The following is a 26,974-nucleotide window of genomic DNA, read 5'->3' on the forward strand; positions in this document are numbered from 1 at the left end:
GTACTGAAAGATCCTAACAGAATATGAGGCTTCCAGCCTTCTAATGTTATTTTTTAACAGCTCTCTTTACAGCAAATAATTCAAAGGGCCAAAGGAAACCTCATGTTATTCCAAGAATCAAGCAGAATGACCAAGGTAATAATAGATCTGGCATTCTAGGTAATCCGAGACAATACAGTGATGTTATGTGAATTAAAGCAGTCATGCTACGTGTGATTGAATCAATAAGGGGTCAAAGGTAGGAATATAATGAAAGCAAACCCGCATGGCTTTGTGGAAACAAGTCTTGACAAGCAGGCCTGACTTCAATTTTTTATGAGATTACAGGTTTGTTTGATCAAGGTAACCACATGGATGTGATAGACTTGGACCTTCCTAATGAATCTGATTTAGTAGTGCTTGACATTTTGATTAAAACATTAGCATTATATAGCCTTAATAAAACACATTAAATAGATTAAGATCTGGCTAATTGATAGAGTTCAGCAAGCTGTTCTAACCAGATACTCAGCACTGACTGGGGATATTTTTAGTGGGGCTCTGCAGGCAGGAACACTATGCTTGCTGCCATTCGATGTTCTGGAATTACACAGAAACATGGGTAATATTGGCAAATGCCCTGCAGTGTAATGAGGAATGGGTAGCTATGGAAAGTCACAGTTTTGCCTGCACTGGCATAAATGTGTTTCTGGTATCTGATTACATACTTTTTCTTCCGTTCTGTATAAGCACAGAGGTTCTCTTGCAGGGTACAGTTGCAAGGCTGTGGTCTGGTCAACCGCTGATGGGTACACAATGATTTCTCTCAAGGGTTGTTGATTTTATCTGTTAATTCATGTATTGTCGAAGGGAGTTGTATGAATCATTTTAAAAGCGTGAGCTGTGAAACCACCCCTTATTGCACACTTCTGAATGTCTTTTTTTTTTTCCAAACTACCAAGAATATAACCTGAGATTTAAATATGTTTGAAGCTTTAAAAAGTCAGGAAATTCTAGTCCATGGGCTGAAGAAGGATTGCTATAAAAAAAATAAACTGAGAAAGCCAGATGAGGTAAGCAAAAAAAACCCAAAGAGAACTAAACAACTTCAGTGATCAGTCACGTACAAAACATATATAATCTCTACTACTATCACTTTCTGGTCAGCTGATCTATGCACATCTTTCTCATTCTTCATTTTCTTGGTCAGTTCTTGAATCAGATTGAGGTTAGATAACACTGAATTAATATTACTCTCCTTTGCTATATTTGATTCTGACCAGTCTTATTATACTGCTACACGTAATCACAAGCTTACTTAAGCAAAAATCAAAATGAGAATTCATATGAATTTTTATGGTGTAGAATGTTAAAGATGCTCTTTCTCAGCAAAATCTTTCTAGCAAACTGTTGTCCTTTTAACATTTGGTTTGGTTTCTGTTTGACCTTGCAGAACAAGATGACTGATAAATATAAAAGATACTATCCAGAACAATGTACTTTCCTCTTACTATCTAAAACACAGATTCAGATACAGATTTTCCACAATGCATTAGGATATGTTATTTAACTTGGTTTATATCAATTTAACATCTAAAATCTTTTCACATTTTCATAATTTTACCAACTTGTATTAAAACTCTTGGTGGCAAATCTGTGCAATCTCAGAAGCGCCCTATGAAACATCAATACCATCTAAACCAGCACAAGCCAGCAAGTGGATGCCTCATCTATCTGCTGCTTGTTTCTCCACTAAAAAAAGGAAAAGCAAATTTTTTTTTACTGTGTCAAAACCGAATCGGTCCTTTTTCTTTTTTTTTTCTTTTTTTTTCTTTTTTTTTTTTTTGTTATACATCAAAACTCCTTCCCAGCCAAGTCATTCAATGGGGCTCCTTTCTGTGCCTGTCATCAGTGTTGCTGAGTTTGTCTAAGTCCTGCACTGTCTTGTACCATTCAGCACCACAACTAATTTCCATCATTCTCTCTCTTCTTCTGGATTTGTGTCCAGCTTAGAGCAAAATTTTCAAAAGGGACCTGCATGCCTTACATGTACCAGTAGTGAGCCAAAATATTTTCCTCAGCTGGTATTTTTAAACAGGACTGTTTTGTTGGCCAGTATGGTTTTGTTGTTTTGGATCTTTTTCCTACAAGTCAGTTTTCCTAACAGCACATTGGCAGTATGAGGATCCTTGCTTGCCCTTTTGGATACTCTGAGGTAATAAATATCTAATCATCAATACTCAGCTCTTCATTCTGATTCTCTGAAAGACAAACGTTGGTATTCAAAAAATGTATGCATCTTATTCTACTTCCAAAGGCTTTTTATCATTCTTCTAATTTTTATCGTTCTTCTAATTTTCATCCTTCCCTTTCTTCTCTTAAAACTGTCTTATCTCTATCCTCCCTAGAACTGTGGAACCATTATATCAGATTTTCTTCCTCTAGTACCCCCTGACTCCCAGTGTCTTCTCTTTTTTGCAAGTCTGTGACATTTTCTTCATTCTAATTATTTCATTTTTAACCTTATCTTTCCCTTTCCTATTTACAATTCGTACTGTTATCTTTCTTTTGGGTTTTGTTAGCCTTTTTTTTTCACTTGCATTGCCTGTGGTGAACATAATATCAGTAGGACATGACGTTCTTGAAATAGCTTCAACTGGGTTTTGACTTTTCCTTATTCTCAAAAACTCTGTACTTACATCTTTACAGATTTGCTTACTCAGTTCCATCCTCTTTTTCATTTTTGTCTCCTTGCCATAGTTCTCATATATTTTGTTTCCCATACAAAGATATGCTCCTTTTTTTTTTTTTCTGGCTGCAGAAACCTATCAACCTTTCCAGTTTCATCAGCACTGTATCCTTTATTTTTCCTAAGGACAAATGTGAAGCTCCAATTATTCTTTGAACTTCACTGCAATCTTTTTATTGTTCAGAGGGGGAGTACCTGTGAACACACAGGGATGAGCTAAAGTGAAAACAAAAAATATATGGATCTCAGTGTAAGAAACCAAAGCAAACACTATAACCTTGCTTCACAGAACTGTAAGATTTACAAAAAAACAATTAGGTGTTAGGGTGGGTATCAGAACTCTCCTAAGCACCCCTGAAACATCTGCAAAATAGGGTGATCAATGTGCACACCTCAAGTGTGACCAACGTGCAACGCTTTGGCGAGGTGTTATTTATTCCTGTACAGAACAAGTTTGTTCCTTACACCATTTTAGTCAGTTCCTGGGTTCCAACCACGTTGACAGCGCTGTGCCATGAGTCACTTTTAATAGCTGCCTCATTTGCTCCCGACCTGAATAACGTTTTTATAGAGGTTTGTGTACCGTGTAACACCACCTGTGCTGGACCGCGCTTCGGAGGCCCGAGAGCCGTCCCACGCCACTTCCATGGCTTTGGAGCGAGCCCTGGAGAACCTCCGAACCACGAGGCGCCCGGAGGGGCAGCCCTGGGTCACTGTGTTCCTCTGGGGAATGAAAAGGGGATTAGTCCCCGAGAAGGCCGGTGGTGTCAGTATCCGGGCTGAGCACCGACCCGCACAGACCGCTCTGTGCCAGGCGGGAAATGGAGCTCCCTGAGCGACGGGGGAGCTCCGCCACCACCGGGACCGTCACCTCCCGTGACATCTTCACAGAACCACCTGAGCTGGAAGGAACTCACAAGGATCACCGAGTCCAACCCTTAGCCCTGCACAGGGCAGCCTCAAGAATGTGCCTGAGAGCGTTGTCCAAACGCTACTTGAACTGTCGAACTTGGTGCTGTGACCACTTCCCTGAGGAGCCCGTTACAGTGTCCAACCAGGCTTTGGGTGAAGAACCTTTTCCTCATATCCAACCTAAAGCTTCCGCGGCACAGCTCAGGCTGTCCAACCCGGACCCCCATGACCCCGCCAGCCTCGGTCCCGACCGCCGCCGGTCCCGCCGCAGTGGGGCGGGGCCTCCCCACCTGACCCCTCCCCCGCGCCTCCAGGCCCCGCCCACCCCGCTGGGATGGGGCGGGGCGTTGCGGAGCAAACTCGCGATGCGGCCTTTTCCATTGGCGGAAACAGGTGCCCATCCTCACAGCGTGCCAATCAGCTGCCACGGATGGCAGCGGCCGCCAGACAGCGCTTGCCCCCTACCTGGAGCCACGGGCCGCCGAGGCTCTGGGCGCAGTCCCCGCCCCTTCTCCCCTCTCTACCAATCTCGTCCGCCCAACCCGAACTCAGCAGCCAATCGAAACCTGAGCCGGTGCTGTCAATCACTGGCGTTTCCCCGCCCTTCCCCGCCCCCGCTCCCCCCGCAGCCCGGAGCCGGGAGCGAAGCGGAGGGGAGGGGGGGTCTCCGCCGGCTGCGCACCGGTGCGGCGGGCGGGGCGTGACGACGGGGGAGGGAGGGAGGGAGGAGGAGGAGGAGGAGGAGGAGCTGCGGCTGACGCCGGCGGAGATTTCAGTACCTCGGAGAACGGCTGCGAGCTAGCCGGGCGGGCGGGAGCCGCCGCCGCCGCCCTCCGCTCCCCGCTCACCTGCCCCGCTCTGCTCCGCACCCGCCCCTCCCCGCCACAGGTCCCCCCGGCGCCGAAGGGAGCCCGGTCCCCCCGGAGCGGCCCCGGGAGGGAGCACGACAGCGGCACAGGCTCGGTGATCGGGACGGGCAGGGGGTCCGTCCCCGCGGGGACGGGACGGGTGGTCGGCCCGGGACGGCCAGGTTGGTGTAGGAGGTCGCTCGTTGCCATCGCTCGGTCCTCACGGAGCGGCGACCGGGGCGGCGAGGAAAGCGAGGGGGCTCTTTGCCCACATCCCGCACCCCACATCCCGCCGCGGGGCGGCCGCGCACCCCCCGGCCCGGAGCCCGAGGGGAGAGAGGAGCACCGAGGGCGGCAGCGGCTCCCGGCGTTTGCTGGGGTGGGCAGGGAAGCAGAGAGCGGGAGCCGCGGCAGCGGCTGGGAAGCGGGGATCCGCTTCTCCGAAACCCTGGGGGCGAAGGTTACCCCGGCTGAAAGGGGTCTTGAGGTGAAGGGGAGATTGAATGTAGGCGAATTTTGACAGTTTTGTTGAAATAATCAAGTGCCGAGGGCAAATTTTAGGCAGATTAAATAGAGGGATGGATCCCGCTGTTTTGGATGACGGCTTGAATTTTTTATTTACTTTTCTGTTTTGACCACTGCTAAATGTGGATTTTGTGAGAGAACCCGATGGCGCTTGTTCCATTATTCCTTGTTTGAACGTAAATCTTAGTCCTGCTGCTTGTGGATTTTTTTTTTAATTTATTTTTTAAAAGGACCTTTCCAAGTAGCTTTCACGTCTGACAAAATGAAGCCTTTGTATTTTTCAATCAATTATACCTAATATTGACGTCCTGTTTGGTACAAGAGACTTAAAGTGCTGCCTCACTCAGAGGACCATTAAAGACTTTCCCGGTCGCTACATGTAGCTGAATGTGTTACGACACATCCTTTCTCCCCCCCAAAATCTCCAGAAAGATTTTTCCAAAATGAAGAAATTTAATTTTCGCAAAGTTTTGGATGGTTTAACTGCCTCATCCCCCGGTGGAAGCAGTGGTGGTGGCAGTGGCAGTGGAAGTGGGGCTGGTGGTGGCTCCGTGCACCCAGGAGGGACTGCAGGAGCTGCAGGGACACCCAGAGAGGAGATCCAGGAGACACTCACTTCAGATTATTTTCAGATTTGTAAGGTAAGGGCTGTATTTTTATTTTCTATGGAAATAATAAAAGCTGCGTTGAGTTTGGGGGGTGGGGGAGGAACAGGAGGGCAGTAATCTGATACCAGTAAGCCTTTTACTTGAGAACTGCAGTGGTTGTATAAGGACTTTGGGATGAAAAGACAGATCTAGTGGATGCTTTTTTTCTTCCTGCTGCAGAGTTGGGGTGGTCAGTAAATTCATAGAAATCTTGATATCTGCATTCAAGGCCAAATCCTAAGTTCACACTTGGATCCCAAACTACTGACAAGATTGTGGGCAGGAAAGCAAATCAATTGGTGCTAGTACAGATAAAATAAGTGATTAGAAATTTTAAATTGTATATATCTACTTCCCCTCCTCGCTCTTCTCATCCTCCGTGCCTTTTTTTTTTCTTTTAAGACAAAGGCACAAGCTAGAAATAAAAGATAGTGCACTGATTACTGAACATAAGACTTCAACTATTTGTGAGGGACTGGATGTACTTTCAGGATGGCTGTTTATCATTAGTACTAAAGATTATAATTGCATGACAGTAAACTTAGTGGGACAGCATGAATAGCACAAGTTGCCAAATTTGTTTGGAATTGGTTTTCATGTTTTGGTCAGGTCCTTAAGTGAGAATTTTCTTTGAGTAGAAAGCGTAAGATATCCCTGTGTGTTTTGTTTTGTATCTGTCTTCTGCAACAGAGCTTTCAGTGGTGCTCTTAAATGCACCAGTAAACCAGTACAAACTATTTGGTACTTCTGACTAACTCTGAAATATAAAAATCATGTATTTGTAATGAAGAGCAAAAACAAAAGGAGATGATATATTATGGTCCTCTGCTGTTATCTTTAACTTCTATGTGAATTCTGTTGGCTTTACTACAAGTTTTGTTTGCTTATTTGTTTTGATTAGAAGCTTCAAAACCAGAATTTTTAAGTAGTGCAGTGTACATTATTAGGAGTAAATGGACTTCATCTATTAAGTATACTTTCCTTTTATTAACCAGATACCACTTGATTTGAAATTTAGGTTATGGTCAGCTCCCAGCACATTCTCATTTCTTTTTTGTGTTTTGGGAAGAAGAAAGCAATAGAAACAACCAAGACAAGCTGTAAGTTTGTGTGCAGAGCTAGTCCTTGTGAAACACGCAGCTTCTCTCATCTCAGATACCATGTTTCTAATTCTGTTTGGCTTCCAGCTACAGCTAGTGTCAAAACTGCCACAGAGTTCAAGGGAAGAAGGATGAGCCCCTATGACTTAAGAGACTTCTGAAATAGATTTTACATAATTCTATTTTTTTAGATGCGTAGTTGTTTATAGTTCTTTGCCATCCTGAAACAAAACAGGTTCAGGCCTATTAACTCAAGTTATTCTATAGTTTAACGGAGCATCAGTAATGAGTGCATACCTGCTTCCCAGGGTTGAATTGGACTCTTTTTGCTTATGGACAATAATAATTTAGCATTTTGTGAAACTCCAGGTATTCAGTACAGTGATTTCCTACTTTTGTCACTTAAGTAAAAAGATAATGCAAACAACCAAGATACATTAAAATATTATTAGAAGGTCTGACATTCTAAGACTTCTAAATAAGGGTAAAGTCAACACGGTTCTTCATGTTCAAGTCATTTGATAGGGCTGAAGATCTATATTTAGTATTATATATTTTTATTTTGTATGACATTTGCAAAAATAAAAAAAATAAGATGAATTGAAATTATTTTTTGCCTAATCTCCATTATTTCTCTTCTTTGGCTTGATATTACCTGAAGACAGTTAGTATTATATTATAATAGATCTACCTGGAAATAAATCTGGTAGATCTACTTGGAAATAGATCTACTTAATGTGTAGGAATATGTCATTTGAAGAAGATTTCAGTAGGCTATATTTGCCTGCCTAAGCTCTCAGGTTGAAATGTTCTCAACAAAGTAAATATTTGTACAGGAAAGCTTTTGGTTGTTTGCAGCAGCTTTTCCTTATGAATGCATGCTGCTGCAGAAGTCTATTGTATACGAAATACCAGCTTTGTTTTGTTTTGTTTTGTTTTTTTTTTTTAGATACAAAGGTATGCCAAAAGCAAACTTCCAAAATACGAGGTGATTATGTGCCCATAAAACACTGCAGTGTGTATTCAGTGGGCTCTACTCAATCAGCTCTGTTGCAGTTTGGTAACCTTATGAGGATGTTTGAATGAACCCACAAAACCTCTCAGGCCCCGATCCTGCGTTATGCACTGTGCAAGTGCTCTGGAGGCAGTGGGACCTGACGCAGGCGCAGCTTTCACCCTCCCTGCTTCAGGGTGCAGGATCCAAGCCATAATTTGTATCTCAGTCACTTGAAATTAAATTAAAAACACAACAAGGCACACGTAATCCGAATTCTGTCTTCCCCAAGCTTTTGTTGTATAGAACTTCTGATATTTCAATTGTGTATTTTCATGTTCAGTTACATAAGTTATACAGGCTGCATATTTAAGGATCCATGATCTGTGATCCTGCTGCACACAGAACTGAGTAAAGCTAATGGCAGTTTTGGTTTGTTATGATCTGCAGGATCAAGGCATGTGAGCTAACAGTCTAAGTAGCACCTCAAACTGGTTTTTCTTTCTTTTCTGATTATAAAAATCTTCATTTTAATGTGAAACATAAAAGCTGACTCATACTTAAGAATTAAAGGGCCTTACCCTGCAGTTTTTATGTAAATAAATTTCCTTTCTGAAGTTTGTGGGAGGTCTGCTTGACTGAAAGCACAGATCCAATCCTCTACCAGAAGACTTTCACTGGTAATGCACCTGACTTCATTTGTAACACACCTGAAAGCCATCTCTCCATTTTGTGACATTTTTAGGATGCTTATTACCACAGTGTCTTCTTGAGTTACCGATTAGAACTTAATAGAAGTAAACTGAATATTTCATTTTACACTGAGATGTTCACAATGAGTTACTTTTGGCATTTATATTTAACACGTTAATGTAATCTTCTATATTGAAAGAATGGAATATTTTTGAAACTATTACATATGAAATAGCTATGGCCTGTTTTAAGCATAGTAAATTTAAATGTTGGTGACTCTACTAATGAATCAATGGCAGCATTTAAAAAGTATTCAAGCAATGTGAAATTTTGTCATACCTGTTTTGTGACAACAGGAAGCTGGGGTACAGTTTGTTATATTGAGGGGCTGCTCTTGCAATTTGGATATCCAAGTGGAAATCATGAAAGTATCAATTATAATTCACATTAATTGAATGTACGAGATAACAACAGCATCCAAAATTTAGACGTGATCTAATAGAATATACTAGTAAAGTCTGTGTTAATTTTAATTGGGATAGACCTAATTTCCTTGGGTTTGCTTCTTTCTATTTTCTCTTTGTATAGGTGTTGGGTTTTTTTTCTGACAAGGATTTTTTAGGCTCGACCGTGTTTGTCCAGAGCATTTAGAAACTAAAATACAGCACTGGGGAGAGATCTGCTATTAATACAGGAAGTGAGAAGATCACAGTTAGGATGCTTTAAATCATTTACATAGAACTTTGAGCAGAGGGAACCTAAAAGGAGAAAACAGTGATTTTGTTACTTTTGCAGAAGGTTGTTTGCTAGGGGATGACGCAGCTGAGAAAAACCGAATAAGAATGAAGTTGCACATTTTTTGTACATAGAGTACTTATTCTTCATGAAAATAAGTCCCCCGTATAGAACTACTTGACCTTTTATTGAAGAACAATCATAGGGTAGAATTTGTAAAGCATGAGGTTAATAACTTTATGCAGAAAATGTTTGAAATCAAGACCTCAGTTAGAAGCACAATAACAGTTGCACTTTGCTAGACATACAATTAATCTGCTCCAGTATGTTTTCTTTAGCTGTAGGCAGCAACTAGATACCCTCGAAAAGCTTCAAGAACTGCCAATTTAGTCTTCTTCTCAAAGAATTGCTTCCCAAATGCTGATGGTTATGGACTGCTTTAAACCCCAAAGCATGAGATAGCTATTCTTTTCCAAACTGGCCTTCATGTTATTACTGGGTAGTCTTGCAATCTAATAAGCATCCCTTTGTATCTTGCTGCATTATTGACAGTATAGTCATAGTTTCAGTATGCACATGGCCCAGTCTTTATGTAAAACCCATGGAAGCAGGTATAGCTTTAGAATTTTGTTAAAACTCGTATGGAATCCCATGGCAGACTGCAATTGTGTCTTCCTAATCCTACTTACCTTTGACAAAAGCAGGCCTTCAAGATACAGCCAATCAGTAGCCAATTTAAATACCTCAATTATTTGGATTTCCTATCAGGTAGTCTTAAATCTTAATTCCTAGAGTTTATAGGTGGTAATATCTTATTTTGTCAACCTATGAAGATAAACATTTAGTCCTTCTGACAGCAGTCAAGTAGGTACTTCAACTGCACATGCAACATGATGCTATAATTCAATGATAACAGAGAGAAGATGAATTTTGGAATGGCAATTAAAGCACAATGCTGCAGGAGCATATAATTCTATTTTTGGTTATGAAGAATAAAAAAAATAATCTTGCAATCCCATAGTGTTTTAATTAGCTTGAGCTGTCTGGTTAATTTCTCTTACCTCCTTAGTAAGGTCATGCAGGGAACAAAAAATAAAAGGTGTGTGAAGTGCTACATTTCAAAGAAAACCCATTTTAAAATTAGTATGGTTACTTGTAAGTGCTCAGAGTTCATTCAGTATTTTAATGCTAAATAAGATAATGTTGGGAAGGATTTTTTCCTATATACCGGGGTTTGGATCTAATGTTAGATGCAAAACCCTATTCTGTTAAAACTACGGTCACAAATGACACTTCTAAATTAGGTTATAGTAATTTTATGAAATTTGTGGTAAGCAAAATGTATTTGTCTTTTTTAAATGTTTGTATTAATTAGAAATAGAATTCATCCATGATAAAGAGAATAGCACATTAAAATCTTCTTTTTAAGGAACTTTGAAAATTTTAAGGTACCTGTAGTAGCATAACTGGATTCACTTGTTTTGTTTTTTTTGCAAATATCTATGGTTTTGCATCATTGTGTCTGCTTGTTAATCATGTATTAATCCTTAATGCATTAATGCAGAGCCTTCATAGCCAACACATGCAATTACAGCTTCAAAATTATTTTGAGACTTTTAAGGTTACAAAACAAAGCACTCAAAAGTTCCACTTTTTTAAAATAAGTTTGCTTGCAAAGAGAACTTTTAATTGCATGATCCCACATTTCTTCTTTAGGTTTAATTTAGCAAAACAAATAATGTTTGCTCATTGGAAAGCACTTCAATATTTCTCTGCATACTTAGAACTCAGAGCATGCCTGAATATTAAGTTCCCTGTGGACTTTTGCAACAGAAGTGCTCACCACTGAAGTTCCGAAAGCTTTATAAACGTTAATGAATTGACCTTCACAATATTTCTGTGAGATGAAGAGGATATTATTCCCCCTGTATAGATGCCACAGAAAATCCCAAATGCCACAAGCATTTAGTGTCCACTATCTTGAGTTTCCAGTTTGACCTGCTTTACGTGTGTTTTTCTTGTAGCACTTTTATACCACATCTTTTCATTGCACTTCCCATTATTTTCACATATGTGCACACCTACAGAAAGATCTTTAGGCTACTTGTTCATACTGTTAATTTATACATCCACCTTAGATAGCCAGAATGGCTCTGAATTTCCTTTTTATCTTGAATGCAGGTGGATTTCTGGCTCCACACTGGACCTCTGAATTGCACCTGAGGTTTACGAATACCATCAACCTCTACTGTCTCAAACTGGTCAATCACAAAATGGGAAAATGATTAGCAGCCACATGTGAAAAGCTTAATTCACAACCATTGGCTTGCTCATTTGTAACGCTAAATGATAACAGCATTGATAGAATTTTTTTTCTGCAATTTTCTGTCTGAATTGTACCTTGCACATTCCTATTTTGTACCAAATAGACAAGTTTGGCAGAAAACAACTCTTAAATTGTTTACTTTTGGTTTGCCCATAGGACAGGCCAGACTGTAGTATGCATGGGGGAGACAAAAGATCTATGGCAGAAAAAGATAATTAATCCTTACAAGTGGAGAACAAATTCATACTGCATAGATTATCTTAGTTCACGTATGTTCTAATTGTTCTGCTTTTTATGGTTGACCTTGCATTTTTAGCAATATAAGAGTCATAGAATATCCTGAGTTGGAAGGGACCCACAAGGATCAGTGAGCTCAACTCCTGAGTTCACAGATGGAAACCTAAAAGTTAAGCTATTTGCTGTAATTTTGTGTGCCATTTCAAATGGGTGTTTTGAGGTTTGGTTTGGGGATTTTTGGGGGGTTTTGTTTGTTTGTTTGTTTGGGGTTTTGTTTGTTTGTTTGTTTGTTAATCTGTGGAATCATAGATATTTGAAAGGACCTTAAAGATCATTGAGTTCCAACCCCTGTCCCATGGGCAGAGACACCTTCCACTAGACTGTGTTGCTCCAAGCCCCATCCTGCCTGGCCTTGAATGCTGCCAGGGATGGGGTACGCACAACCTCTCTAGACACCCTGTTCCAGTGTCTCACCACTCTTACAGTCAAGAATTTCTTCCTAGCCTTTGATCTAAACATACCCTCTTTCCATTTAAGGCCATTCCCTCTTGCCCTATCACTACATACCCTTGTAAAATGTCCCTCTCCAGCTCTATTGTAACTCCTTTAGGTGCTGGAAGGTGCTATAAGAGCTTTTTCTTCTCCAGGCTGTACTCCAACTGCTAGTGGGAACTGGACACACGGGATATAATGTACATCACCTGTGGGCCACCAGTTAGTTAATGAGAATTGTTCTCACTATTGCACTGAGAAAAGCAGTTTTTATTCTCTTCTGGGAGGACAGAGGAAATTCAGCCTGGTTAGCATACATAACAGGAGTTCTGATCAAATAACTGTCACATAAAACATTGGTTGCATAAGCAACTTCTTTTTCCCCACTCATTTCTGAAAGAAAAAGACTTGTACTTAATTTTTTTTTTAGGAAATGAATGAGAAAATAGTTAGAAGTTCGTGGATAAAAATGTGAAGATTTTTTCCAAGTAGAAATACAAACACTATGTCAAACATGCAGTTGTCCTCAGCAGAGGTAGACTAAATCTAAGACAGACCCCATTCTTACTTAGTTTAGATGAGTATCCATTCGTGTTTGATTCTTGTTCTGAGATGTCTGATACCCCCTGTGTGTGGTGTATGCCCAAATCCCTTTTTGAGGTCTATGTGAAAATACTGTGAAAACTTAGCATTAGTATGCTCACTTTATAAACTGAGACAATGAAGCAGTAGAGAAGTGAACTAATATACCCTCCTAAACTGCATGAATATACAGGTCTATTGGCTATTCTAAGAAAAAGGGGTTATAAAAGCAGCTTACGGGATGTATAAATTTGTCACAATGTATGTTAGAATCATTATAGGGGAAAATTAGAGGAGTGTAGAATAAGAAGTACAAGTAATGTGCATCTGTGGAGAGGAGAGAAAGCAATATTGATAGGTACAGATGGCTGGCAAGTATGCTCAAATGTAATAAGATGTTATCTTTGTGCAGTGCTGTGTCCATTCCTAGCAGATCACCAGCAAAGACCATGAATAATAAAAAATGCTAGAGACAATCTGTCAGCTGTCTCTAGGGTCAAAGTCTGACAAGGTACACTTTTTATGGTTCCTTTGAAGTTAAGTTGCATATAGTACTGAAAAAAAACCCGTTAATATTTAAGGCTTTGAGGTGGTGAATGTGTGGACTCAAAAGTAATCTGATTGAATTCAGTGGTATATATGTAGGTGCATGTGTGTATGGTAATATATCCTTACGCATAATTTGAATCCAATAAATTAAAAATAATTGCTTGTATTCCATTTGAAAATATGTTACATAAGAATGCTGTGAGATCAGATGCTCAGAAGTCAGGTCCCTTATTCAGCTAGTATTCAGTTATGTCTGTATGTGTGGCAATCTAGTCTTTATTTAATCTTTATATTTTCTTGAAGTGCCTGCTTATATTTTGCTCCTGTCCTCCATCACATTTGTTTTGAACAGTGCCCAACGTAATGGGGATGATGGATGCTATTCTCTGTGTGTTCTTTGCAACAGTTCCTATGAGAAAAATCTCTGTTATCCATTGGACATCACAAAAACTTATTCTAAATAAATTATGAATGCTTATCTCCACTATGTTCATCCTGTTCTATATATTGTACTCCTGAAGTGTGGAGATGTGCTTTCAGTTACACTTGTCCATCATCATTTGTGTTACAGTTACATTCTCTTGTAGTTGTGGATTAATTGTAGTGAGTCTTAAGATCCGTAGTTTATTCATTGTTTGTCCCTACATATATTTTTAAATGCTCACTGAATGAGGCAAAGGCAGGAAAAGTGGTATGTGGTTGTGTAAACAGAGATCTGATTCTTATGATCCTTGGATGTGGTGTCCTCATTTGTGTCTGTGAGCTGTGTCCTTCGTACCATTATGGGCAATGCAGAGGGGGATAATAATGTACAAGAGGTGCTGGATTTCACGGATGTTAGAGGGGAAAAACCTGCCACAAAATATCTCCATATCATTTGGAATGTACCTTCACCATATGTGAGATGAGATGCTGGCCATCTTCAGATTAAATTCTTGATTCGACATCAGAAAAGAAAAATCTTCAGATTGCGCAGAGCATGTGTACAGGAAGAAGGTAGGAGAAGGTTAACTATGAATTAGTATTGAATAGTAAGCAACATTGAAAATGCTAGTAATGAAATCTGGTAATAGTGTTTGTATACAAGAATGCCAAATTATGTTGCAAAATAGATTTTCACAGGAATAAACCAATAATACAATAAACAATTATATCAAAATAGAATTTTAAGACTAGCTTCCTCCCCTGCCTCCTCCCCCTCAAAAAAAGAAACTCTGCCCTTCAAGAACTTTATCACAGTAGCAAAATTTTTTAAATCCTCCAACATGGCCAATTTTTAAAAAATTAAAATATTCTGAAAGCAGCAACCAAAACATTTGCTTCAAAAGAGTAACCACAATCAGCCATAACAGAACAGAACATAATCAACCTAAAGTAGCAAAGTTTCAGAAAATCCAAAAATGGGAAGTCATGAAAAATTAATTAGAGTTATTGCTATGTCGGTCTGATGTAAATTCAATAAAAACAGTTTTGTTTGTTTTTTCTTTTTTAAATTTCTCATTAAAGTTATGAAATTTTTTTTTCTCTGCATTGACAGTAAGAGTGAAGACAAAAATATTTTCCTTTCAGGGCTATCAGATTAGTTTTTTACAATTCATGTAAATACCCATAAAGCAGATCTCCATCAAATAGATGATATTCTAAACCAAGCTGTTTCAAGTTCTGGAGTAATACGGTTAAATGATGCAACAACAATATCAATAAGAACTGCTATTTGAATTACTTCAGTTGTAATGATTCTGCATTTGGACAGAAGTCTTGCTTGAGTAGGTAGACCAAATTGAGCTTTGAAATCAGTGTTTTAGGGTTGGGGTTTTTTAAAATAATTTTACATTATATCAAAGGCCAAATATAGTTTTGTTAACATCCATGGCATTTCTCTTGATTGGTGCCCTATTTCTTCTTGCCAGTTTAAATGGCAATAGTGTGAAGTACATTATAGCATATTTACTGTACAATGGATGCAATTCCTTTGTGTTCTCGAGTTTTCCTCCCTTTCTGTATATTTGTCTGGGTTTGTTGGTGGCTTTGTTTTGTTTGTTTGTTTTTAAACTTGGTAGAGTTCTTTTAGAAAGAATAGGAAAGGAAGAGGTGAAATAATTTTGCATACAACGTCCTCCCTTGAATTTAGGACTTCTCTAAAGGCCATAATACCTTCCTTGGGATGGTTATATCCATGTGTTATTCTGTAACTTATTAACTTACCACTGTAACTCAGTGCTGTGGTAGATGTAGCAAGATAGTGTAGTTGCCAAGCAGTTGCTTAGTCACAGCTACACTGATTTAAATAGATCAAGTAAGTAATATTAAAATTCAACCACTCTGCTTTGGGCAGGTGGGATTGGAGTGGACAGTCTGCAGAGTTCCCTTTCACACTCATCTGAGCTGTGAACTGGGAATAATGCAGCTCAAGGATCAATGTAATTTTATTTATTTGTGGATTTTTCTGTCTAAATTACATAATTTTGTATTTTCAATACACTACAGTGTATTTCAAGGAACAAGCATGAGAAGAATACTTTCTGAAATTCAAAAGGCCTTATTTTTCCCCCATGGTTTACTTAACTTGGCTGTTTGTACCTATATGAATCACATGTAAGTAGGACCATCCTTATTTGATAGTCTTCAGCATCCAGCTTGCAGAACTGAAAATAACAGTGGAAAAACACATCTCTGAAATATCTGCAGAGATTTTTGTCATGGAAGGAGGAACTTTAGAGAGGACTGCAAGATTCCTTCTTCATTTTAGTTATTTATTTAAAGCTAATTGTCTGGAAGATGCCTTGGATGTACTTTCTTTTTCAATGCCAAGCAATATGAGGAAATTTTAAAAATTTTATGATGTGTTTCAAAGAACAGTCATATGAGTGAAAACAATACAATACTAAAAGCGTAGACTTGATACTAATTTTTCAAACCTTGTTTGCAACCTTTGTTTCAAGTACATTAAGCTGCTTCCAAAAAAAAAATTAACTGACTTGCATATTATACATATGATTTATTTCAAATACTCTATAATCCCTCTTATTTTTCATATAACTATCAGTGTATATTATTTGTGAAACTAAACTTTTAAAATTCAGATTGTGTTTGAAGTCTGCTTTATGTCCAGGACAGCTATTTTCTCAAAATTCTACTGTAGCTAATTAAGTTGACCTTTTATAACAAAGTCAGTTTTGGAATTTAAAAATTAAAAGACAAACCAAATTTGCCTATTACTAAAAATATTATTCTATGCCAAGAGTTGTGTATTGAAATATGAAACTCTGATTGTGTGTATCTTTTCTTCCTGCCCCTGCATTGCCTATTTCAGTAACATTTCTCTTTTTCCCTTGTGTACCCACATTTTCTGTTTTTATTCTGCTGTGTTTTTCTCCACTAATACTGCTCCCCTTTTTCTTCCTCTCTCTGTTTTACTGCTGCTGGTGAAGATAATAAGCTCATAAAAAATACCCTGCTGAGACAAAGCAACAGTCCATATCACCCAGCAGTCAGTCTCTGACAGTGGCAGCACAATGTGTCACTCAGGAAGAGTAATAAGTTGGATCACTTTCTGCAGTCCATTCCCTTTCTAATCTCCCATCATCCACCATCACTGGATTTGAGATGTCAGAGAGCGTATCCTTAGCTGGTCCTTTTGAGATCCATTTATCAATAATGGCAATGAATTTGTCTAATGCCTTTTTGAGCCTTCTGATACTGTCAGCCGTCAAAACCTATGGCAGCAAATTTCAGAAGTTCATTACCTTTTTTTCTGTTTTAAATTAATCTTTCATTTATTTTGAATACTGTTGTTTTGCCAAATTTGTTTAACATACCCACTCACTTGATTATGCAAATCTTAGTCATATCTCCCCACAACCTTCTCCTCTCCAGACTGAAGTTGCAGTGCTTTTAGTGTTTCCAGATAAGGTCTGTGTCCATCACCTTGAGCATTAGTTGTCTTCCATAGGGAAGACAACTCTGTCCACAGAGACGACAGCTCTGGATCAGGTCTGTCTTTACTTCTTCAGATGTGGACACTAGAGCTCCATATAGTTCTCAAGTAATGGGCTCACACAGGTTTTATGTAGCAGCAAAATTATGCCCTCTGTGTTATTCTTTGTTCTTCCTGCTAATGTCCAACATTACTTGGCTTTTTGAGTCGCTGCTGCATATTAAACCAAATACTTCAGAGGAATGCCAACCGTGCCCAAACTACTTTCCTGGCTTGTAAATGCAAGTTCCAAATTTAGCATTGTGTAGACCTGGTTAAGATTTACTTTTTTTTCCTTTTAGATGCCTTATCTTACATATATCCACATTGAAGTTCACCAATCAACTTCTTGCCCAGTTAAGTCAGACTAGTGAGCTCTTTCAGGAGTTTGTCACCATCAATAATGAATTTCACTATCTAAAGGATCTTACTATGACCTATGAACTTGGAGATTTCAGTGTTCGTTATCTTTTATAGGTAATCCTAATAATAAATAAAATTGGTCCAAGCACTCATCCATGAAGAATTACACTTGTGAATTTTTTTCGTAGTAAAAATCCATAAAACTCTATCCTTTGCTTTCTGTTATCTAACCAGCTTTCAGTCCACAAATAAACCTTTTTCTTCAGTCCCATGACACCTTTGCTTCTTTAATAACATTGCTGTGGAATGCTTGGAAGGCATTTGTAAAGCTTATGTATATTCATATCCCCTTTATTTACATGCATGCTGACAGCTTCATAGAATTAGAGAAAACTAGTCATACAGGATTTCCCATAAGAAACTCTGCTGACTTCTGCAACAATCTTTATCTGTGTGCTCTGTTAGTCTTTATTTTATCATCTTGCCAGGGATAGCAATCAGCCTTCCCAGTCTACAGCTCCCTTTTTTAAATGGCTTTTCTCCAGATGACTGTTTCTAGCTTGACACCAAGAAAAAGAGTTATGTGTGGGTATCTTTATCTAAGAACAATTAAGAAAAGGTAGTTTTTTAGAATATTCTCTGAACATGCTCAGAAGCCCTGATTCCTAATATAGGTTGAGAGCTATATGGAATTCATGGCTTGGGTTTGGAAAGTTTTAGCTAAGCTCTGATTTTTACAAAAGGTATTCCTTTGAAACATGAAAATGTAACTAATAAAAAATGTATCTCTCCTGTATTGTTTACTTAGGTTGGAAGCCTACTGATATCTTGTCCTCTTTCCATTTTTCATGAGTAGGGGTCAGTCTTACCAATCGGAGATTACAAACACAGAGGTCTATAAATGAGGGATGTCATGATTTTGCAGCACTATAATACATAGCAGCTCATCTGGAAAGGCACCCATTTTCACCACTACAACCTTTGAGTGCCACAGTACTAAAAATAGTACTGTAGTGGTGAAAATGCTGTAATCATTGACATTTTTTAATTTCCTTTATAGCTGAATAAGAGGCTAGAGAGGTTTCAGTCAACACTTCATCCTCTGTTTTGTAAACCAATCAATTACTTCTTCAATGAGGTTTCTGCATGTGCACGTTGGTCACAATTTGGAAGCAGGCTCTACATCCTGAGTCACAGGTTTAGAGTACGTAGTTGAATTTCAACAAATAGACATCTTCTCAAAAATTATTTACCTAAGTAAATCATGTTTGCTGTCAGATGTTACACAAACCTGGGTATCTATAAAATATTAGCAGAAAAATTATGAATTTTAGGTTTATGCAAATTAGCAGCAACACTTTGGCTATAAACCCTATTAATTGGCTGATACAGTTTAAAATTTGGTTTAGTTCTATATTTCCTGGAACTATTTAGAAAATACTATCATCACTTTTAAAAACAGTGCCTTTGCAGTCGGATATAAACCACCACAGACAGAAATTAAGAAAAACTCTTATACTGAAAAATTGTATTATGCACCATGTGAACAATTACACTGGATATTGTATATTAGTATTAGTGCAATTTTTTTTTTCAGCTAATGAAATATGTCATGGTATCTTAGACAGAAAAGGATCATTGTGCTCTGTACAAGATGTTGAAATGTTCATTGGTAGATTGCTAGCAAGCCCAAATAAACAATTTCCTATATTAATTTAGGTAAATTGCTTGTGTAAAGATTACTTTATTGACAGATACATGCAATTCACTGCTTAAAATTATTTAAAAAAGGATTTAAGAGAGAATAACGAAGCTGAACAAAGATTTATTCTATATTTGCATTTGTAATTGTTCTGTTTCAAAAATTTATTTTGCATATAGCACATAAACTGTATGTCCTAGGGAGCACAGACTGCCTCTAGAGACAGCATGCCAAAAAAGGAGGCATAAAAGGAAGATGGATAATTTGGAGAAAAGCAGTCCTGGCTCCATCTGCTGTCTGATTTTTTTCTTCTCTCTTCCTCTTTTTTTTTTTTTTTTTTCTTGTCATCTTCTTGCTTGGGGCATTTGTGGTAGTTAGGTCCTATATTTCTTTGAACCCTGACTGATTTTTTCAACATAGTTTTTCTGGTTTTGCCTGCTGTTGAGATAGTTTAATTCAGGGGAAAAAAACCCACTTTATTTTGTGTTTCTGAGCACCACGTGATAGATTTGTTCTGTGTTGTTCCCACTAGACACAACTCAGATTAAGTAGGAACGTAGGGGGTTTTTTGTTCGGGTGGTTTTTGTTTGTTTTTTTTTTGGTTACCCTAAAATCAATTTAATTTTGTGGCCTTCTCTTCTTCTTCATCTGTATTAGTAAATGCTGTAAGGAGGCCCAGGCACAGTTTTGGAATTGTTACAGGTATGTTCACATTAGCTGTATCAATGCATAATTGAGAAGTCTACTCCAAGTGCTAGATTTTCATGTCATTTTTTCTCACAGTCCTCAGAAATAGAAGGATTGTTGGACTAGAGCTGAGGATGAGAATCTGAGAGTATGGAATGCTACAGATTTTCCCTGTTCTTTTGTTGAATAAGATTGATCTTCAGAATAATTTCTGAGGCTGTTCTAATTTGTGCCAAAACCTCAATCACAGAGATATCTTTTTCTGCCCTAACCATGTACTGTATAGCTTGGCTCTACTTCCAAAATGGTTTTGTCCTTTTAGAGTCCTAATAAACATAAATATTTTACTGAAAAATTTTAATTTACTTGGATGTCCAGTAGATTTCAATAGTTACTTTCTTATATATATTATACAAATGGCAGAATTTTAAATTCACGATTTTGTGAATTGCATTCACAAAAACTTCCCAATTAGACTTAGTCTAAATACTGAAATTTGGAAAATGGCTCTGAAACAGAAATAACACGTTTGGGTCGATCCTAGAGTTCAAAAATTTTTACTGAGCTATGATCCTGAAAAGATGTACATCACTGTTCTTCTAAAATGTAGTTCTGTCTTAAATATAGGACCCAATTAAAGTTTCCAAATGGGAAGTCTGACTACAGATTGCAGAAATACTGAAATACTAAATATGTAGGCAAGAATGGAAGTAAGTCTTTAAAAATATTGATCTTTGCAATAGTAGTGAAAGCTCCAGTCATAGCTAAACATCAGAAAAGCATACTGTGACTGGAACTGATAGAAATTCAAACTTTATTATAGAGAGGATTTTTAAAAATTAATAATTAACAAAAGATAATTGGTGAAATATATGTGGGGGGTTTTTTTCAGAAAAGGAAGAACACTTATTCACCATAATACAGAATTTGCAAATATAATAGCATATTAGTAATGCACTTAGGCTAAATATTCAACATTCTAGAAAATACTACAATTCATGATTCCTGATGATTTTGCGACATAAGAGGTAAAACCATTTTTGTGGTGTGTAAGTCTAGTAGCAGATTAGATGTCAGAATAAAAAACTTTACATTTGAACAATCCTAACACATAAGAAGATGAGATGATTAAAAAAGAAACCAAAAAACCAACCAAACAAAAAAACCCCAACAGCAAACCAAAGCAGAAATGGAGTCGTAGAGGTCTTTAATAAATGCCTATATTAATATAAAACGTAAGTTGCTTTTCTACAGCTTACTAAAGTAGCATATGCTTCTGGATTTTTGCAGTCTAGAAACCAATAATTTGACATTCTTTAAACAATCTCCCTTATCAGCAATAATTAAGATATGAGACAAGTAAGATCTCTTTTAAGGAAGTGGTTATTTGCTGAAAAACATACATTTGGTTGTTCCCAAACTGCTTGTGAATATCAGTTCAAGTGTTTCCAGCTGCAGTAGAAGAGTTGGAGTGATACAGCTGTGAAATCATCAGCTGCCTTTTACTCAACAGGTCTGCAATTAACGAGTCCCTTTTGTTGAAGCTGTTCCATAGGGAACTGCTGAATGCTTCAGCAGGCGTAGTTCTTGAATGAGATAATTTCAAGGAAGAAGAAGATATCTCAAAAAGTTAAATTTCATTCAGTTCAAAGCACTTCCTCTCCAATCTCAACCACATACTAAAAAAAGATTCAATCCTAGAGTTCAAGGTTTTATTATGCTAAATAAAACATTATTATTATTATACTAAAAAAATACTAATTTTTACCCATTTTGATGTAGGCAGTCACACACACAAATTTAATTAATATTCATTTTAATGTGTATTTTTATAGTCTAGTCTAGTTATTTTCATTTTTATTCTTACGTTAATGTTCTTTCTCATTAGATTTTTCCTCATAAGAATCAGGCAAGTCATAGTGGTCATAACCTCCAGGTTAAGATAAATATTGAGTCAGTCTTCAAGGATGTGTTGCATCATGCTCAGTTCATTTATTCCCCAAAGTATCTCTTCAAAAATTAGAATTAAAGGCATAGTATTATAAATAAAGATTAAGAAAGGGTGAGTGATTCAGTTGCTCATTTTGAGAATATTTTCTTTGGCATCTTTGTTTTTTAAATTGATATTAAGGATTTTTACCGTGTAGACTCAATTCAGTTTATTGGTTTATTGGATCTCTTCCCCTGGACATGTTCCATTTCTTTCTGCTGGAGCTGTTCTGTTGAGGCTGAGGTTATTTCTGATAGTGTTTTGAGAGCATATTATGTGTCTTTTTTTTCAATTTACAGTTCAACTGCCTTGCATGTTGAGGTTATCTTTCAGTATACCACATAAGCAATATATGGCAGTTATATAGTGATTTATACTTTGCAATCTACTTTGTTGCAACAAAACCACTTCAAATACTACTGAGGAAAAAGCATAACTAGGATTTCTTGTGAGCAAAATTCACCTCTGTATTCAAAATACTGTATCTTTTTAAATATTTCTCTTGAAGTATCCTCTATACAACATACAGAAAAATATAGATTCTCTTCCTGTACACATCACATAAAACACTCATGCTGTTATCTGTTATCTGTGGTTACAGTTCAATCACTTTGCTCGTTTGTTCTGTTGCAGACGGTTCGCCATGGTTTCCCTTATCTACCCACTGCCTTAGCTTTTGACCCAGTTCAGAAAATCCTGGCAATTGGAACAAGAACAGGAGCCATACGAATGTATCCTTTCTCATTCAGAATTTACTCCATTTCTATGTATTTCTAATACAGTGATGTGAATTACCTTCCACAAGCACTCAGGTAAGGTTATGGTTTATGTTATGTTCTACTTCATTTTGCTTTACTGAATGGACTGGCAAAGGATGTGCTGTTGAGGAATTGACCAGATCCTGAAGGTGTCCAAAGAAAAATTTTTGGTTGAATTTTTAGCATATGTTTTTGGCATATATTGGTTAATATAAAACAGAATTGAGTATTTTCAGCATGAAAAGTAAAGGTCAACAGAAAAGTGGTAATGAGCAAGTTGTGAATGTTGTGCTAGCAATAAATAAGTTCATTGCTGCAATGCAGTTAACCAGCTGTAGACATCTTCACTGTAGATATTTATTTATGAAATTATTTAGACTCCTTCAGGTGAATGGTGGGAAATAAGTGATTTAGGGCAAAACTCATCTCTTCCCAGAGGAGAAGGTGAAACACTGTAAAAGTACTTATTTCTTTTCATTAATAATAAAGGTACTTCAGAGCCAGCAATTTATATGTTTTTTTTATACAAGTAGCAATTTTAAGTTAGAAGTCTGCGCAGAATAAATTTAATATAAAAGTAATGAAAATTTGAAGACTTTGATTTAAAAAAAAATCTGAGAATATTTAAATGTGATGTATTTCAAAATGTTCCTCTACATAATTTTCTTAGTTTTTCATGGTTCCAATGCATTCCAATTTGGTGAAAATACATACAAAGTAAAGGAAAAAGGAGAAAGAATATTGAAGAAAGGTTTAAAAGTTACAGGATACAGAATTAATAAACCAATATTTTTTGCAAACTTTTTGTAGCTGAATGAATTATATGTTTATGGTAGGGGACAATGCTGTATAAAATACCAATCTAATATTTTCTGGTTATTTTGCTATCCCTGTTCCCAAGGTAACTATAAACCTAATGAACCCAAAGGCAGGTTACGAAATAAAGAAAAATCTCCTCCTGGAAAATCAGTCTGTGGTTCATGTAACAGGACTAAAACTTGTTTCCTCCGTTTTTGGGTACTCTTGGTCTGAGTTGCATTTTCGTAAGTGTCATATTCTATCTGATCCAGAACTTCTCACAAGACTCAACTAATCATCTAGTTATGTGACGAGCTTTGCTTTAATAGTCCTATTCTTAATATTTACCTATATGAAATAGATTAAACATATTCTGTTCAAGTATAGAGAAGAAAATCCTCTTAATTTGTGCACTTCTGGAAAAGTGCAAGTCCAGTAGTCCAGTCATGCTTTCTTCTTTTCAGAGATATGCAAGGTTAGAAAGCCGGAGCTTTGTTTCTGGAATTTTCATTGGTATCTTCTGTGAGTGAGGATATTGGGAATTGCATGGGTGATGTAGAGATAGGAAGAAGACCTTGGAGAAGATTGACTCCTGAGCCCACCTCTTCTTTCATCTCAGCAATCTGGCTTTTCTAGGAGCAGTGCTGTCACTGGCTTGGCATACTGTATCTTTCTAAATCCCTACTTTGAGGAAAATGCAGGTACAGAGCCTGAATTAGTACAGGTTCACGTAAAGTGCATGTCTTTGGCCACAGGAATGGAACATGAAGTAGAAACATAACTTTATTATATAAATTTCTATATATATCTTCTAGAAAAATGTATTATAGTTAGAGGAAGGAGGGAAAAGAATGTTTTTGAAAGCATCCTTCCTTGTAGCATCTCTTCTCCAGTTTTTTAGCAAACTCCTACCTCATTCATTGAAAAATTTCTACCAATTCTAGTATATGAATCAAACAAGAGCATAAAGATTACCAGGAAATTTGATATTTTTTAAAGATATGTCATAACATAAATGCTTCTCAGCTTAGTCACACAGAGCCTGGTTTGCTTAATTGAGCCCTGAGTTAATAGAAACTATGCATTGAAAACAGAGGATGCCATAGAAAGAGTTACTTATTTATTAATTTTAATTAAGGCTTCTCCACTTGGCTCTCAAATTTTCACAGAACATATTGCATAAAAAGCCTAGTTGTGAAGTAATAACTTTGCAGTGAAACAGGGCCTAGGACTACACACACAACACCACTCATTTAAGCCAGTCTTGTTGCAACCATTTATAATTGTTGAAATAGGGCAATAAAATTCAAGTCAAGATGTAACAAATTTGGTATTACATCTGAAAGTACAATTGATAATGGATTTTTTTTAAGCAAATTGACAACAGTGTAGATTCTAATGGCTCTGAGTCTTCCACAGCATCCTATAAAAATACTTTTTAACAGAACAGCACAATTTCGTTCTGCCATGAATATGATAGCTAACAGATAAAAAAGATAATTCATTCATGCATATGTTGTGTTTGGCTGGTGCTTCTAAACAGTGCTGTGAATAGGTTGAAAGGACAGACTATTTGGCTACCATCAGAGAAATTCACACAATTATTTATTTGTGTATTTATTGGTAGCACCGAAAGGGCCCAGTTTGGATCAGACTCCGTTGTGCAGAGCAACCCAAAGGCATAGGAAGACTGAGTTTATGTTTAGTATTCATGAAATGGTGTAGAACAAGTTTTCCTGTGACCAGTGTAAGTCACAAAATGGTATTGTTGCCTCCTTGTTTTTCTAAAAGTTTCACAAAGTATTAGTGTTTCGGTTGGTCACAAGTTAACAGGTCTCAAAAGACAAGCTGTTTTTAAAAAAAATGGAGTGTGTACTTCTGTGTTGTGAATTAATGTTTAACATCTCGCCTTCAGGTGATCATTTCGAGTGATCCAGCAGCACTGCTCAAACTGACTATGCTAAATTGGCCTGAAATAGAGTATATTATTCATAGGTTGCCATTAGAATACAGAGATAAATGAAAGTTCATTTTGATGTGGCAGTCAATTTGTCTTTTCCTAGATTTCTTTTCAGGGTGCTCAGACGCAACTGTTCTAGCTTCTATAGCACTGGGAATTGCCGTTGCTATGCTCTACTGATCCTAGCAGTCTCTGTGGGATTCTCAAGGAGCTTCAAACACTAGGGAACGTTTTACCTACAGTGGTAGCTGCTGGGTACTGGATCCTCATAGGGCAGCTGTGCTCTAGCCCACAGAATGAGAGTGCACTCTAAATCATCAGTGAAGGAGTATCTTCCTATTACCAGCACAAGCTAACAAAGTCTGCAAATAAAGGGCCAAAACCCCAGTCCTGAAACAGTTGCTATGGCATCTGATTGTTATTTTCCTTTGTCCTAAACACAGCATTTATCTTCCCTCTGAGGTCTTTTCTCCTGTTTAACACCTTTTCTCAGCTCCCATATCTTTGATCATTGCTCAGATCGTTGCTTGATACCACTCTACCTGGAATATCCTTGCTTCAGCAACATACAGTTGAAGAGGGGCTATGAAATTGAATTCCTTTTCTTATTGTCTCCATACCCTTCTTCTCTAGTCCCAGTCTGGAGAGTCTTCTAATGCTATACACAGTAAAACAAAGCATACAGTCTGTGGTTACTATTAGAGGAGCTTCTGTGTCACCATAAAAGGAGGTGAGAAATTAAGATAGTTGGTCAGACTGAAGTCTCCATTTCAGAGGAAAAAGAGAAGCCTTGAGGTTTGTCACAGTCTCAGTCTGAATAAACAGATTAAAATAAGCGTTGTTAACAACGATATTCCAGTAGAAGATCTGAAGAGGAGGCATGTTGTGCTCAGATTTCAGGATTCGTATTTCTATATTATCATTTATTCAGCTGACAAATGCTTGTTAAATTTCATTATGGGTACTTTCTGGAATCACCAAGTCCTTTCCCTTGTGATTCTTCTATTGCATCAAAGATGGGCTTAGCCAGTACAGCCACTTATTTCAAACATAGAGAATACAACATCTACATATTTTGGTATTGAGCTGCTGATTATTTAGTGGTCAACTGCAGTAAGACATTCTGAAATAGACTCCTATAACTGTTATCTTCTTCTCTTATTGTTAAGTGAAAGTTTATCTTAAGTCCAGTGCAAAGTAAACAGCCTACTGGGTCCAGAATGGCTTCCACACCACTGCAAGCTTATTCACCATCAAACAGGCTTAAATTAGTAATATGTTTTTGTACATGTTATGGTGTTGTATGTTTTTGTCATTAATACATATTCTTTAGACTAATGGGCTCCATATTGTCATGGATGCAGGTTATGGG

General features: G+C 37.7%; 1 protein-coding gene across 9 annotated transcripts in view; it reads left to right on the top strand.

The window, feature by feature from the left end:
- Positions 1-5,337: 5,337 nt before the first annotated feature.
- STXBP5L (syntaxin binding protein 5 like) overlaps positions 5,338-26,974 on the top strand; it is a 193,951-nt gene continuing 172,314 nt past the window's right edge. For all 9 annotated transcript variants that reach the window (XM_027653282.1, XM_027653283.1, XM_027653286.1 and 6 more), the window contains exons 1-2: positions 5,338-5,654; positions 22,720-22,817. In XM_027653282.1, coding sequence (XP_027509083.1) covers positions 5,457-5,654; positions 22,720-22,817 — 296 coding nt within the window. In that variant the 5' untranslated portion in view covers positions 5,338-5,456. The remainder of the gene's footprint in view (positions 5,655-22,719; positions 22,818-26,974) is intronic.

This window comes from Corapipo altera, unplaced genomic scaffold, assembly GCF_003945725.1.
Source record: "Corapipo altera isolate COAL_440 unplaced genomic scaffold, ASM394572v1 61, whole genome shotgun sequence".
Classification (NCBI taxonomy): Eukaryota; Metazoa; Chordata; class Aves; order Passeriformes; family Pipridae; genus Corapipo; species Corapipo altera.